This window comes from Jaculus jaculus, chromosome 4 (assembly GCF_020740685.1).
Source record: "Jaculus jaculus isolate mJacJac1 chromosome 4, mJacJac1.mat.Y.cur, whole genome shotgun sequence".
Taxonomy (NCBI): domain Eukaryota; kingdom Metazoa; phylum Chordata; class Mammalia; order Rodentia; family Dipodidae; genus Jaculus; species Jaculus jaculus.
Window position 1 is genome coordinate 56653728 of NC_059105.1, and position 12758 is coordinate 56666485.

The 12758-nt window shown below is 38.9% G+C and overlaps 1 protein-coding gene across 4 annotated transcripts in view; it reads left to right on the forward strand.

Moving 5' to 3' along the window:
- The first annotated feature begins 402 nt into the window (after positions 1 to 402).
- The window catches only part of Pde1a (phosphodiesterase 1A), a 335923-nt gene continuing 323567 nt past the window's right edge, over positions 403 to 12758 (forward strand). For 2 of the 4 annotated variants that reach the window (XM_045147767.1, XM_045147768.1), the window contains exons 1-2: positions 403 to 451; positions 2310 to 2417. In XM_045147767.1, coding sequence (XP_045003702.1) covers positions 2320 to 2417 — 98 coding nt within the window. In that variant the 5' untranslated portion in view covers positions 403 to 451; positions 2310 to 2319. Of the gene's footprint in view, positions 452 to 1518; positions 1705 to 1881; positions 2012 to 2309; positions 2418 to 12758 lie in introns of those variants that run through there. The other 2 variants (XM_045147769.1, XM_045147770.1) reach the window with 2 other exon arrangements.

Here is a 12758-nt window from a genome sequence, read left to right on the forward strand (position 1 = left end):
TTTGATACTTACTGAGGCTAAACATTATCTTGGCCAAATAATAAATAATAAGCTATTCTATCATTCATATTTTTATTTTATGAAATATTTAGTGAATGAATCAACCATTTTTATAGAAAATGACTCAATCAGTATACCCTGGCGTCTTAAATGTAAATTTGTAATACAATGACATAATAAATCAAAAGATGAATAAGTTGTGATCATGTGCTAAGATTCACCACAGATGTCAGTAATCCATAACCTTTATCTGGTAACATTACTGGTAATGTAAGGAGTTATAATTTTATGGCATATTTAGAAAGTTTTCTGTAGGTTGAAAGGAATTATAGACTTAAGGACTGTACTCTCTTAGATCTTAAACATGATGTTGTTTTGGTGCAGATTTTTGTGCTGATTCATCTTGGAGAGCAGAATCAAGTTTGTTGACTGTCTTGTTAGGAAAATTCAGGTAAGTGTTTATTAAATGAATGCAAACAGTGGTATGAATGAAGTTACAGTGAAGGTAAAATTCTTAGCGCTAGAGCAAAACTTATTTCTTATGTCTTGTTCTTTTTTATATTTATTGTTTTATTAGCATATTGATTACTTATAATGATGAGTTTCATTATGACATTTCAGAACAATTTCTGAGCAATTTTGGAAAATGTTTATAGGAGTGAAATTTTGATTGTTTAAGCTTGTCTGATATCTAACCACATTAAATCAAAATGAATTTTTGAAATATCTTGTCTGAGAAAATAAGATAAGTTCACATGACCTAATCTGTCTCCAAATTATGAAGCTGAAAACATTTTTATGCCATTTTACAAAAGTCCTTTGTTCAAAATATGATTTTCATTAGTAGATGATATCAGTGTCATTTCGATGGAATTATTGATTTTTTTATTAGAAGGCTCTTGTCCACAAAACAAAAATAAATTTCAGAGAATAGAGCTAATGCAGATGTGGGTTTCTGATTCCTCAATTATTAAGCAGGAACATTATTATCTACCTCACAGCATTTCTGTTAAATGCTAAAAAGTCAGCAGGTGAAGCCCTGAGAAGCGTAACTAGTGCATGGGAAGCCCTCCATACATGTTCTTATTACCCAGCCACCTTGCACACCTGCACTTTAAACTTCAAGATAACAGGCAGGTCTTTCAGGAAGGAACCAACCTGCATCTGAGCCTCCAAACGAGTAGGGGAGACATGAACTTCAAGGATCGTTTCCTTAGCACTTTGAGATAGCACAAGCTAGTTCGAAGCTTACACCCCAAGATCCGTGCTCCTTGCAAGAAGAGCCATGTGTTGGAGGCTTGGCAGATCGCTCCGTTCTGATTCCTTTTCTGTTCATTTTCTCTTGTTTTTCTTCTAAAAGGCACAAATATCACAGCACCGGTTTCTTCCCTCTCCCCCCTGTATGCGCCTCACACACGCACACAAACACACACACGCGCGCGCGCGCGCGCACACACACACACACACACACACACACACCCTGTCTTTTCCTTCAGTCCCCACGCGCGCACACACATGCGTGCATACATTTTATTTTCCAGTCCCCCAGGAGTGGCGAGCAGCTGCCTGCCTTGCCTGGCTAAAGCGGCGGTCACCTGCTGCGCGGAGTTGCTAGGCGAAGGCGAGCAGGGGAGGTTGCAGGCTCGCTGATGTAGATGCACTCTCCCTGCCTAACAACCTGTGGAGCCCTGCGGTCCGCCTTCTGTAGGGCTCCATGCGTTATTTTCTCTTTGTTTGCCAGGAATATTTGTTGCATTCACGGGGGGGGGGGCGGATGAAGGGGGGAGCATGATATGTTTTTAAGTGCCGGCGACAAAACCCTTGGCATTTCGACAGGCACTTTTTTTCTCTGGGTGGTGCTGTGGGTACCGCTCCCCACCATCTGCTGGCTTCCAGCATCCTGTCCTCCTTCGGCTGCTAGGAAGCAGCGGGCCTCTGGTGGGGCGCGAAAGTCGCTCTCGCGCCCCGGCGCCCCGCGGGGTCTCGTGCACTGGAGGCTTCGGACGCGCCGGTGCGCGGAGCGCTGGCCGCGGAGGGGGCGGGCGGCGGCGGGCGGTTGGGGGCCAGCGGCGGCTCGCGGTGCCCAGCGCTCGCGTGAGGTCAGGGCGTCTCTGCTTCTGCTCGGTCTGCCTGCGGGCGGGGGCCCGGGAGCCGGGGCGCTGCCTGTCACCGCCAGCGGCAGCGATGCTGGCAGAGGCCCCCTCAGCCCTTCACCTCCGCACTGTTGACGGAGAAGGGATGCTACTGGGTGAATGACTGAGGAATGCTTGTTCCAGCTGCGGACGCTGACTGTGACTCTGTCGCCCTAGGAGCATCACCATGGGGTCCAGGGCCGCAGACGTCGAGGAAGAGGAGAGCACTTACAGGTACCTCACCGGAGATCACACAGAGAAAATGTGGCAACGCCTGAAGGGGATGTGAGTAAGCTCTCCACTTTCTTCTATCTTCTTTCTTCCCGGGAGAATTGACCCTAACGTACCTTAACTGTAGTGCAAAGGCTGCCTGCCCTCGAGGTCTACTGTTTTCTTTATAGAGACTTTTCCTTTGCAAAAACTCATCTCAGCTTCCAACTTGTTGAAGCCTGAGTAGTTTTTCGCCCCTGGACGTTTTGTATAAAGTAAGAAAATCTCAGAGAAGTCACCGTTTACGGTTACACTCCAAAGCTTCTCTCGTGTGTGTGTGTGTGTGTGTGTGTGTGTGTGTGTGTGTGTGTGTGCAGTTCAGAGAGGTAGTTTAACAGCGAGTTAAGCTGTTTGCCAGATACTTGCTGAAATAAATGTTCTGTCATGTAAGTAGAGAGAAGTAAGATGATGAGTACTTCCTTTTCATCAACTAGGTTTTCTCTGTAAAACAAAGGCAGGATTGCTATGCTAAATAATTTTAGTTCATTGTGCTTATTCTTTATACTTCCAATAATATTTTTATAAGAAAAATGTTTATGTGGAAAATATTAGCAGCATTCTAAACTTACATAGGATTTCAAATTTAAATTTACCAGTTTCAGTCTCCTGAGAGGATAGAATAGTCCACAGTATACTCTGGCCTGTGACATGCGGTGTGTGCACTTACTTTAAGCATTGGATGTAATTGCTTAAGTCAAACTTTAACTTCAGTGTTATCACCTTGTTATTCACATCTTTTGATTTTTTTTCCAACGGTGTATGTGAATTTCTGTTGGTATTTCACACAGTATTGATTATACACTTGTTTCTATCATAATTTAAAAATTAGTCCAACATTTGGATGGATCTATGAAATATGAGCATTTACAGACCATTCAAATTCCCTAGTGTACTTGAAGATCTGAAAAGACAACAGAATATTTCTTTTCTATGAAACATTCCTATCCTATGAAATATAGCTTTTGTAGAATCCATGCTATATTTAGATAGTTTTATAAAATACAGTATGTGAGTAAATTTGATGTTATTATTTTCAAGAAGAAAAATTAGATCTGTGTTTAGAAGTAAAAATCCTTTCTACTTTCCCCACTTGAATGAATTTAATTTTGCTTAAATATTTAAATAATGCTTTCTCTCTCTGTGTGTGTTTTAATTGCTTGAAGTGCCTTGTATAAGAACACACTAGCAATGTAAACAACACTTAGCAGGGAATAACTTTTAAAGGGGAAGCCATATTTATAGCATTTGAATGAACTAGAGAAATCTGTTTCAAAGATCCATTAAGATTTAGAAGGTATAATTTTTTGATGTGGTGATTTCTAAGGAAATAAGCAATGCTACTGAAGCAAATAACAAATCACAAAATTAATTAGCACAGATGCAAATTGCGTATTAGCAGTCATCAGATGATTTGTGTCCTAACCTAATGAGTGGATGAACATCTGCACTGGAAAAGCTATCACTGAGATTGCAATCTAGTTTAGATTGTCTTCCTTTAGCAGGACAGGCTGTTCTTTTGGTTTTATGCTTATGGATTTTTCCATACATATGTGAGTGTATGAAGATGAATGGTGATGGATGGATGTAAACTGTCTTCAGCCTATGTGAAAACTGCTTTTGTGTTTACCTAACAGTTTAGAGAAAAGTTATGACCTTATCATTTGGAATGAAGACCAACCTGTCATTTTGTTTCAGAGGAAAGTGATGGGTTCATTCAACAACAGAGCTCCAAGAATGGACACTAGGATATATTAGTATACACACTGCTAAATTAATTTCAATCTATGTCTACATAGAGCCACTTAATGACCAAAAACCAGCTTGTAGTTTTTAAATTATTATTTATGACTGACTGAAGTGTCTCAATGCTTTTTATTAAGGCAGGAAAAATTTGCATTTTTGTACTATCACTTTACTTAGTACTTTGATTTAAGTCATTTCCTGTATTCTAGGCTTAGTCTTGTCAAAGGAAGAAGCAAAGAATCTAAAATCTGCATGACTAATGACAACCAAATTGTTTAATTATGATCTTTTGTGTAGTCTGCATTCAAAACAGTGATGAGGGACTCCCTATTCCATGGTTGAGAATGACTTGCCTACTTAAAATGCAATATCGACTCAAGTAGCATTTTAGCTCATTAAAACTGTGAGCCTTCAGATTCTGCTTTTACATATTGGCAATGAAAATCCTTGTAGTCATGAAAGCTATTAAGCAATTTCAAAATTATTTGCCTAGTTCTGATGAGATAGATTCACTGTTGGCCATTAAATATTTACTTGGAAAGTAATTTTTTGATCTTTTACTATATCTGACTTTATATACACTTTAATGTATTTTAGTTAGTTATTTGTTTTCAGTTTAGTACATTATATACCAAAGATGTTATTAAAAGGGCGATAATATAAAACAAAATATTTCTTTAGCAATTTTTGATAAATGGAAAATATGAGCCAGGCAGATGCTTAGAGAAAGTTTTTCATAGAGATGATCATAGAGGATAACAATTTAGACACCTGATTTTTTGTTGTTGTTGTTGTTTTTTGAGGTAGGGTCTCACTCTAGCTCAGGCTGACTTGGAATTTGCTATTTTGTCTCAGGCTGGCCTTGAACTCACAGTGATCCTCCTACCTCTGCCTCTGTAGTGCTGGTATTAAAGGCATGTGCTTTATACAGACCAAGAAGGCTTTGAACTCACTGCCTCATCTTCCCTAGTACTGGAATTACAGGCATACAAAACCTCTCTGGAATAGACATTCTTTTGATCCCAAGGAAATAAATTTTAAAACTGGTGATATGTGGAAAGCATTAGTAAACTATATTAAATGTCAATTATCTTTTACCATTTACTTGTTTTATTAAATTCTTTCTAAATCTCTTTCATGTAGCAATTGAGAAACCATCTAATATTATGTGCCCAAAATCTCAAAGGCAAAATGGTTTCCTACTCTCATTCTCATAGAGAAGTTTAGGTCTTAGTCTTCTAGTTTTCTTTGTATAGTTAACAGGTCTTTCTTCTACTATCTTCAATCTCTCTGTCACCACTCATTTGTCATTTGTCATGACAATTTACGATATACATTCTGACTCAGCATTTGACTCAGCACCCGTGATGGTGAGAGTGTTAGCAATGACTGTAACAACCAGGTCATTCATAAGCAATATTTAAAAAGAGTCATTTTTTGGCCATAAATTATTATTTGTTCAGGATCTAGGAAATACTTTCTATCGCTCAAGCCATTTCAACAATAGATGAAATCTCTTGTTCAGAAGTTTCTCGTGACTCTGGAACTGAGACCTCTTCCTGTGTCTCTATGTCTACCATTGGATTTTACAAAGACTATGAATTTATGTATTTTATATGGAATGTGGATTTGAAATTTTTATATTCTTTTCATTAGGGGTTGTGTATTCTTTTTCAGGTTTGGAAATAATGCATTTTTATGTCATTACATTGTAACATTTTTTTCTCCTTTAACATGCAAAGGTTTCCACAACTATGGATTTAGAAATATATACATAGGCTGGAGAGATGGCTTAGTGGTTAAGGCATTTGCCTGCAAAGCCAAAGGACCTTGGTTTTATTTGCCAGGATCCATGTAAGCCAGATGCAGAAGGTGATGCATGCAGCTGGAGTTCATTTGCAGTGGCTGGAGGCCCTGGCATGCCCATTCTCTCTCTCTCTCTCTGTATGCCTCTTTCTGTTGCTCTATTGAATAAATAAATAAAGTTTATATATATATATATGTCATCATGTATATGTACATGTAATACCATTAATGCTATTTTCCTACTCAGTGCTACCATTCCTAGAATTCAGTCTAAGAGGTGACTTTTCCAAACACTTGATCAACTAAAATTTTCAGTGAAAATCACATAAAGTTGTAAGCAAGACTAAAGCAAAGTGTTATTTTATTAAGTAGTTCAATAGAAGAGAAGAAAGCTTGAACTCTGCAAACCAGAAATAGTCAACAAAAGTTTAGCACTCACACCTCTGAGTTCTTTGTTGTCTGCTCCTCAGGTCTTATTAATACAGGGCTGAACCTTTCAGAATTCCAATAAACAGTTAACTCACTGTGGTGGTTTGAACAGATGGCCTGCAATATATTCAGTGTTTTATTAGTTTGCAGTTTGGATCTGCAGCTAGTTGGCTAGAGTGGATGTCACTGGGCAGATCTTAATGTATGGTGGTGGGTTTGCAATTCCAATCTAATGATATACAAAGTGTGCCTAGCTAGAGTTCCTGAAATGTGCTCTGTGCTATGCCTTTCGGCTTGTGGCTTCTCTGTCTCTATTTGGACCTGTGAAAAAAGTGCCAGCTTCTTCTACCATTACGGATCTTCTTCTGAATCTGTAAGATTCAATCAATGTCACTTCCTCTATAACTGTGCCAGGTTTGGAAGTTCATCTCAGTGAAACTGAAACTGTCTGCTACAGAAATTGGTACTGAGGAGTAGGCTGAGATGAATCTGACCATGTGGATTTTGGTCTTTCAGAACTTTTGTTTTGGAGGAATGGGCATGGACTTGGTGCTTGCCACTGTAGATGCCTTCTGGAGTAGTAAGCCCAGTTTTATGGGCTATTTTGATGGGAGTTTGAGAATGCTAACTGTAATGAGAATTGTATTTGGAGGCTTGGCTTATGAACTTGGAGGTTTGGCTTATGAGCTTTCTAAGAGGAAAGAAAGACTGCAGAGGACGTTGCTGGAACTGGGCTGCTTGCATAAGGGCTGACTATATTCTGCTGCCCAGGCCCAGGGAGTTCAATCAAGGTTAGATTTGTAATGGACTGATATGATTGGCTAAAGATATTGTACTGAGATATTTACGATTTTAGTTGGAAACCCTCAAACAAATTAAAATTACAGGCACTGAGACTGGTTTTAGGTTACTGAAGCTGTTATTGTCAAACACATTACCAATCCTAAGGAAGATGGCCCAATTGCTTTACAGTAAAACAATGGAGAGGATGCCTGAGGAAAGACTTTGATAGAACTGCAAACTCTCTTGGAAAGACTCGATTGGAGAAGGAACCTACTTTTCAAGGTTATGATTTATTTTGTCTCTGAATTAAGACTATAGCTATGTACTGCACACCGGGTATTAGTTTTGGAAGCATAAAAAATGTACAGAGTGGGCTGGAGAGATGGCTTAGCGGTTAAGCGCTTGCCTGTGAAGCCTAAGGACCCCAGTTCGAGGCTCCGTTCTCCAGGTCCCACATTAGCCAGATGCACAAGGGGGCGCACACGTCTGGAGTTCGTTTGCAGAGGCTGGAAGTCCTGGCGTGCCCATTCTCTCTCTCCCTCTATCTGTCTTTCTCTCTGTGTCTGTTGCTCTCAAATTAAAAAAAAAATGTACAGAGTGGTCATGAAATAAATATGTTTCCAGGAGCTGCTACAGAGATGTGGCATGAGGCAGGGCATGATACCCTGATAGGCTGGCAAAGTCATTGGAAGATGGACTGTGGTTTTCATGGAGACCCAAAGATGTTTTGGATATACCAGGACTATGCAAGGGCTAATATGGAGCACAATGTTGGCCTGGAATGGAAATGTGCCCAGGCTACTCTGCCCAGCTGGAGGAGTGGAGTTGGAAAATCTAGAGATTTTCAGTCATAAGTGAGGATTGAACTTGAACTGCAGAAGCTTGATGTTTGCTTAATCATTGTTGAGTTTGCACTGTTTTTTTTTTTAATTTTTAAAAATATTTTTTATTTTTATTTATTTATTTGAGAGTGACAGAGAGAGAAAGAGAGAGAATGGGTGCACCAGGGCCTCCAGCCCCTGCAAATGAACTCCAGATGCGTGTGCCCCTTGTGCATCTGGCTAACATGGGTCCTGTGGAATCGAGCCTCGAACTGGGGTCCTTAGGCTTCACAGGCAAGCGCTTAACAGCTAAACCATCTCTCCAGCCCAAGTTTGCATTGTTTTAATCTCTCCTTGCTATGCTTTATACATTTGAAAAAGTTTACTCTGTTGCCTTTTTATGTTGAAAGTATTTAACTTGCTTGATTTTACAGGACTCACAGCTAAGAGAAAATCTTAAACCTCAGAGGACTTTGGGACTATCTTAAATTGGTCAAGACTATGAGGACCTTTGAAATTGGTCTGGATACAATTTACAATGTATAATGGCTTTGAATCTATTGGGGACCATGGAGAGAATATAGTAGTTTCAATAGATGGCCCCTGATATACTCAGTGTTTTATTAGTTTATAGTTTGGATATGCAGCCACCTGGCTGGAGGAGGTGTCACTGGGGCAGATCTTAAGGTGTGGTGGTGGGTTTGAAATTCCAATATTAATATATGCCAAGTGTGCCTAGCTAGAGTTCCTGAAGTGTGCTGTTGTGTGGCTTTTGGATTGTGGCTTTTCTCTCTCTGCTTGAACCTGTGAAAACAGGACCAGATTCTTCTGTCATTATGCAACTTCCACTAGATTTGTAAGCTTCACTATATATCACTTCCTCTATAACTGTGCTTGGTTTGGAAGTTCATCTCAATGAACCTGAAGCTGTCTGCTACATTTCACTATCTGATTGCTCATGTTACATGAATAGATACATATGTCCTTGTTTCCTATGTTCACAAATGTCTAGACATTCAGATCTGCTATTGTGAATGAAACAGTTGAAAAGCATTGTTAAGCTTCTCATTGTCTCTTGTGTAACAAACATACCCATCAGTAGTAATGAGCAAATTGTAGGGAAGCAGAAAGTGAAAGAGAGTGGAAGAATGCTGGGGTAACTCTTTAATGCTAATTAGCTTTTATTGTTAATGAGGGCAGCATGTTGTCTAGTTCTCACAGGAAGTTATAAAGGACCTCATTTCTAAGATGCAGCAGAAATAATTAGTTACAATAAAATGGGCAAAAACTGTAAATGACAAGAAGTATTAGAAGCATATTCCTGAACTGAACTGAAATTATACTTTCAGATAAAGTATCATTTATTGGTGACAAGAAATTTGATCCCTTTAAGTCTCCTGCTTAAAGTGTCTCTCATAGGTCTCTGTGTGCCTGTGCAATGTTTGAAGTCTTCTCTCACGACTCTTTCTTGTGACCTCTCCTCCCAACCAGATCCAGTATGACTCAGAGCAATGCTTTCTACCACCTACCTGCCTTTGCCAATTTTACTTTGCTTCTTCTTTGCTTTCCTAGCCACAGCTGCATTTGCTACCATGTGGGGCAGTTTCTAATGTTGGTATGTCTGTAGTGATTTTGAAGTATTTCTCCATTTAATAGGCAGCAGAATTCAATCAGATTGTATTCAACAGTGAGAAATTCATTCCTTTATCTGGAAGAGCTGTTCATTTAAATGCTGTTAGGGACTCTTTGAAAAATGTCCAAAATATCTTCTTAAATTTTACTTGCAAAGTAAAATCTCTCCAGGTTATTCATTACATGTTATTGTCCCATAGTTTGTTTGGAAAATAATCTAAGCTTCACTTTTAACACCAAAATGTATGTTTACTTCTGGACTTTTTGCTCTTGGACACTTAGCATCTAACAGTATTGGCACATAGATGATAGTGTTATAATTTTTTGAAATCAATATCAATCAATCATTACCTTCAGTGAATAATTTTTAATCTTACATTGACTCTAAGTAGAGAATTACAAATTCACCCTGATTGCTTAAAGCCAAGATGAAGAATTGGAGATGGAGAAGATGGGAGAGAGTATTTGTTTATCATATACTAATTGCTAAAACTATGAAGATATAAAATATTTACATTGTTATTTAAATCTCCAAAGATCCTAGCTGGTAAGTATCCCAGTTTAGTTACAAATGCACTATTTGGTACAGCACAGATTTGAACAGAATACTGAACAGTCTCAGAAGTTACTCAATAAGATCTCTTCCAGAAAGGGATCTAGAATGGTGCATCAAAAATTTTGTCCCTGGAACTTATGGTAGATGGACTGTTTCCCACAATGGTATGTTCATGACATATTCTCCAGAACATGTGAATAATGTTTCTTTCCTGGAAAAGGAGAATCAAGCTAGGTAACTGGGTTAAAATTGCTAATTAGCTGGTTTTCAAATAGAGATCTTGTCCTTAGGTAAGCTCTATGTGGACAAAAGTTCTTGAAAATGGAAGTGAGGCAGAGTGGAGGTCAGAGAAGTCCTATGTGAGGGAGACATGGCTCAGGCTCATAAGCACTGAAGATGGAGGTAAAGAGCAAGGCAATGTCAAGAAATCAGAAAAATCAAGAAAATAATTCTGCCTCCAATTGTCTTTAGGAAGAATGTGGTCCTGTTGATGGCTGATAAAAATGTGCCTAAAATTTCTGCCCTACAGACTAAAGATAATTCGTGTATCTTTCAAGATACTAGGCTTGTGGTAAATGCGTTATAGCACCATTAAGAAAGTAAAACATGCCTCTTCTACAACATGAACATTCATTTCCGCTCCCATCTCATGCACACACATATATACACACTTGATCTTTAGCGATAGTACTGTACTTTTAATAAATATGACAATTTCTTTAGTCTCTCATGTGATGCGTGTGTAAACATGTATACATGCACATGTGTACACACACACACTTTTATATCTAGAGATAATATTATGCTTAATAAAATGATCATTTGTTTCCTTTCCCATATAATGCACACATGTGTAGACATACAATTTCTAGAGGTGGAGACCAGGGTTGGCCACTCTATGACATACTGGAGTTAACTGTCTTTATTCTTTGCCATTCAGTGACACCCTGTATATCCATCTTACCTGGATTACCTATCCAGACCTTCAGTTTCTTGCCCAGCTCTCATACTGAGGGTTATATATAGTGGATTGAATTTCAAATGTCAAGGAAAATTATTTCAATTATGTTTCTTGAAAATTGTTAATAAGTCCCAGTTTCTGTTTTCACATTGTTAAGCATGTGACTATTTAATTAAATAATCAAGCAAGCCTGTTCTGAAACCCATACTTTTTGGGCTGGGGAGATGGCTTAGTGGTTAAGGCATTTTCCTGTAAAGCCTAAAGACCCAGGTTTGATTCCCCAGTACCCACGTAAGCCAGATGTACAGAGTGGCACATGCATCTGGAGTTGTAGTGGCTAGAAGCCCTGGTGCACCCATTCTCTCTAATAAATAAATTAAATAAATATTTTAAAACCCATACTTTTAGATTATCTTTTCTTATGTGTGAGTGTATGTGTGTACATATGCATGTGTGCATGCATGTGAAAGTCAGAGGACAACTCCAAGTGTTGGTCCTTTCCACCTTGTTTGAAACAGGGTCTTTTGCTATTCACTGGTACAAATTCCAGTGTAGCTGGCCTATGAGCTTCCAGGATTTTCCTGTTTTCTCCTTTTGTCTTGCTGTGGGAGGGCTAGGATTCAAGGAACTTGCTTTTGTGTCTGGCTTTACCTGAGTTCTGGAAATCTGAACCCAGGTCTTCATGTTTGCATGGCAAGCACTTTACTCACTGAGTCTTCTCCCTAGCCATAAATATGTACTAATTTTACTCAAAGACAATCACCTCACAAAAACATGCTTTATAGTCTATACATAAATTCATAGACCTTATATAACATTACATCAGAATTTATGGAATGTACATTGTTGTCATATAATATTTTAAGGATTAAGATGTTGAACTATAATTCTAATCAGATGTTTCCAACACTACCTCATTTTGTTTAGTTAGGTGGCCATGCAAAAGTTATTGACTTTTTTTTTTTCAAGGTAGGGTCTCACTCTAGCCCAGGCTGAACTGAAATTCACTATGTAGTCTCAGGGTGGCCTTGAATTCATGGCGATCCTCTACCCCTCCTCCCGAGTGCTAGGATTAAAGGTGTGCACCACCACTCCTGGCTAGTTATTGACTTTTTAAACTGCACTCTCCTCCTCTATAAAATCTATTTCATTCATACTTTATTTACTCATTCAGTGATTATCTGATTATGCATTGAGGTGCTTTGTTAGGCACAAGACCTTAGTGTACACTAGACAAAATGAGCAACTGGGTGAGGAAAAGCAAGTTAGCACATGGTAAGATGTGGCCTGAAAAAGGTGTATTAACGTTTCTCTTAGGGGAGGGGTTTTGGACATTCAGAGTTGCCTTCTCGGAAGTGACTTGTCCACTAAGATATTCAAATCTGATACCTAAGTTGTTAGAGTGCAAGAAAACACCAATAAATAGCACTGCTAATCCCTGCCCACATTCAGAATTAAGTAAGAGATAGATTGAGGAGTCCAGTAGGTGAAGATTAAAATGTCAGCTATGTTGCAGATTAAATTTGTGGCTTTGGTGTGCAGAACATGAGGCTTTGGTATGCAGAAGTTCTCTGAATTCAGGACTCCCCAAAATGAAGGCTGTAAACTTGAATATTTATGCTAAA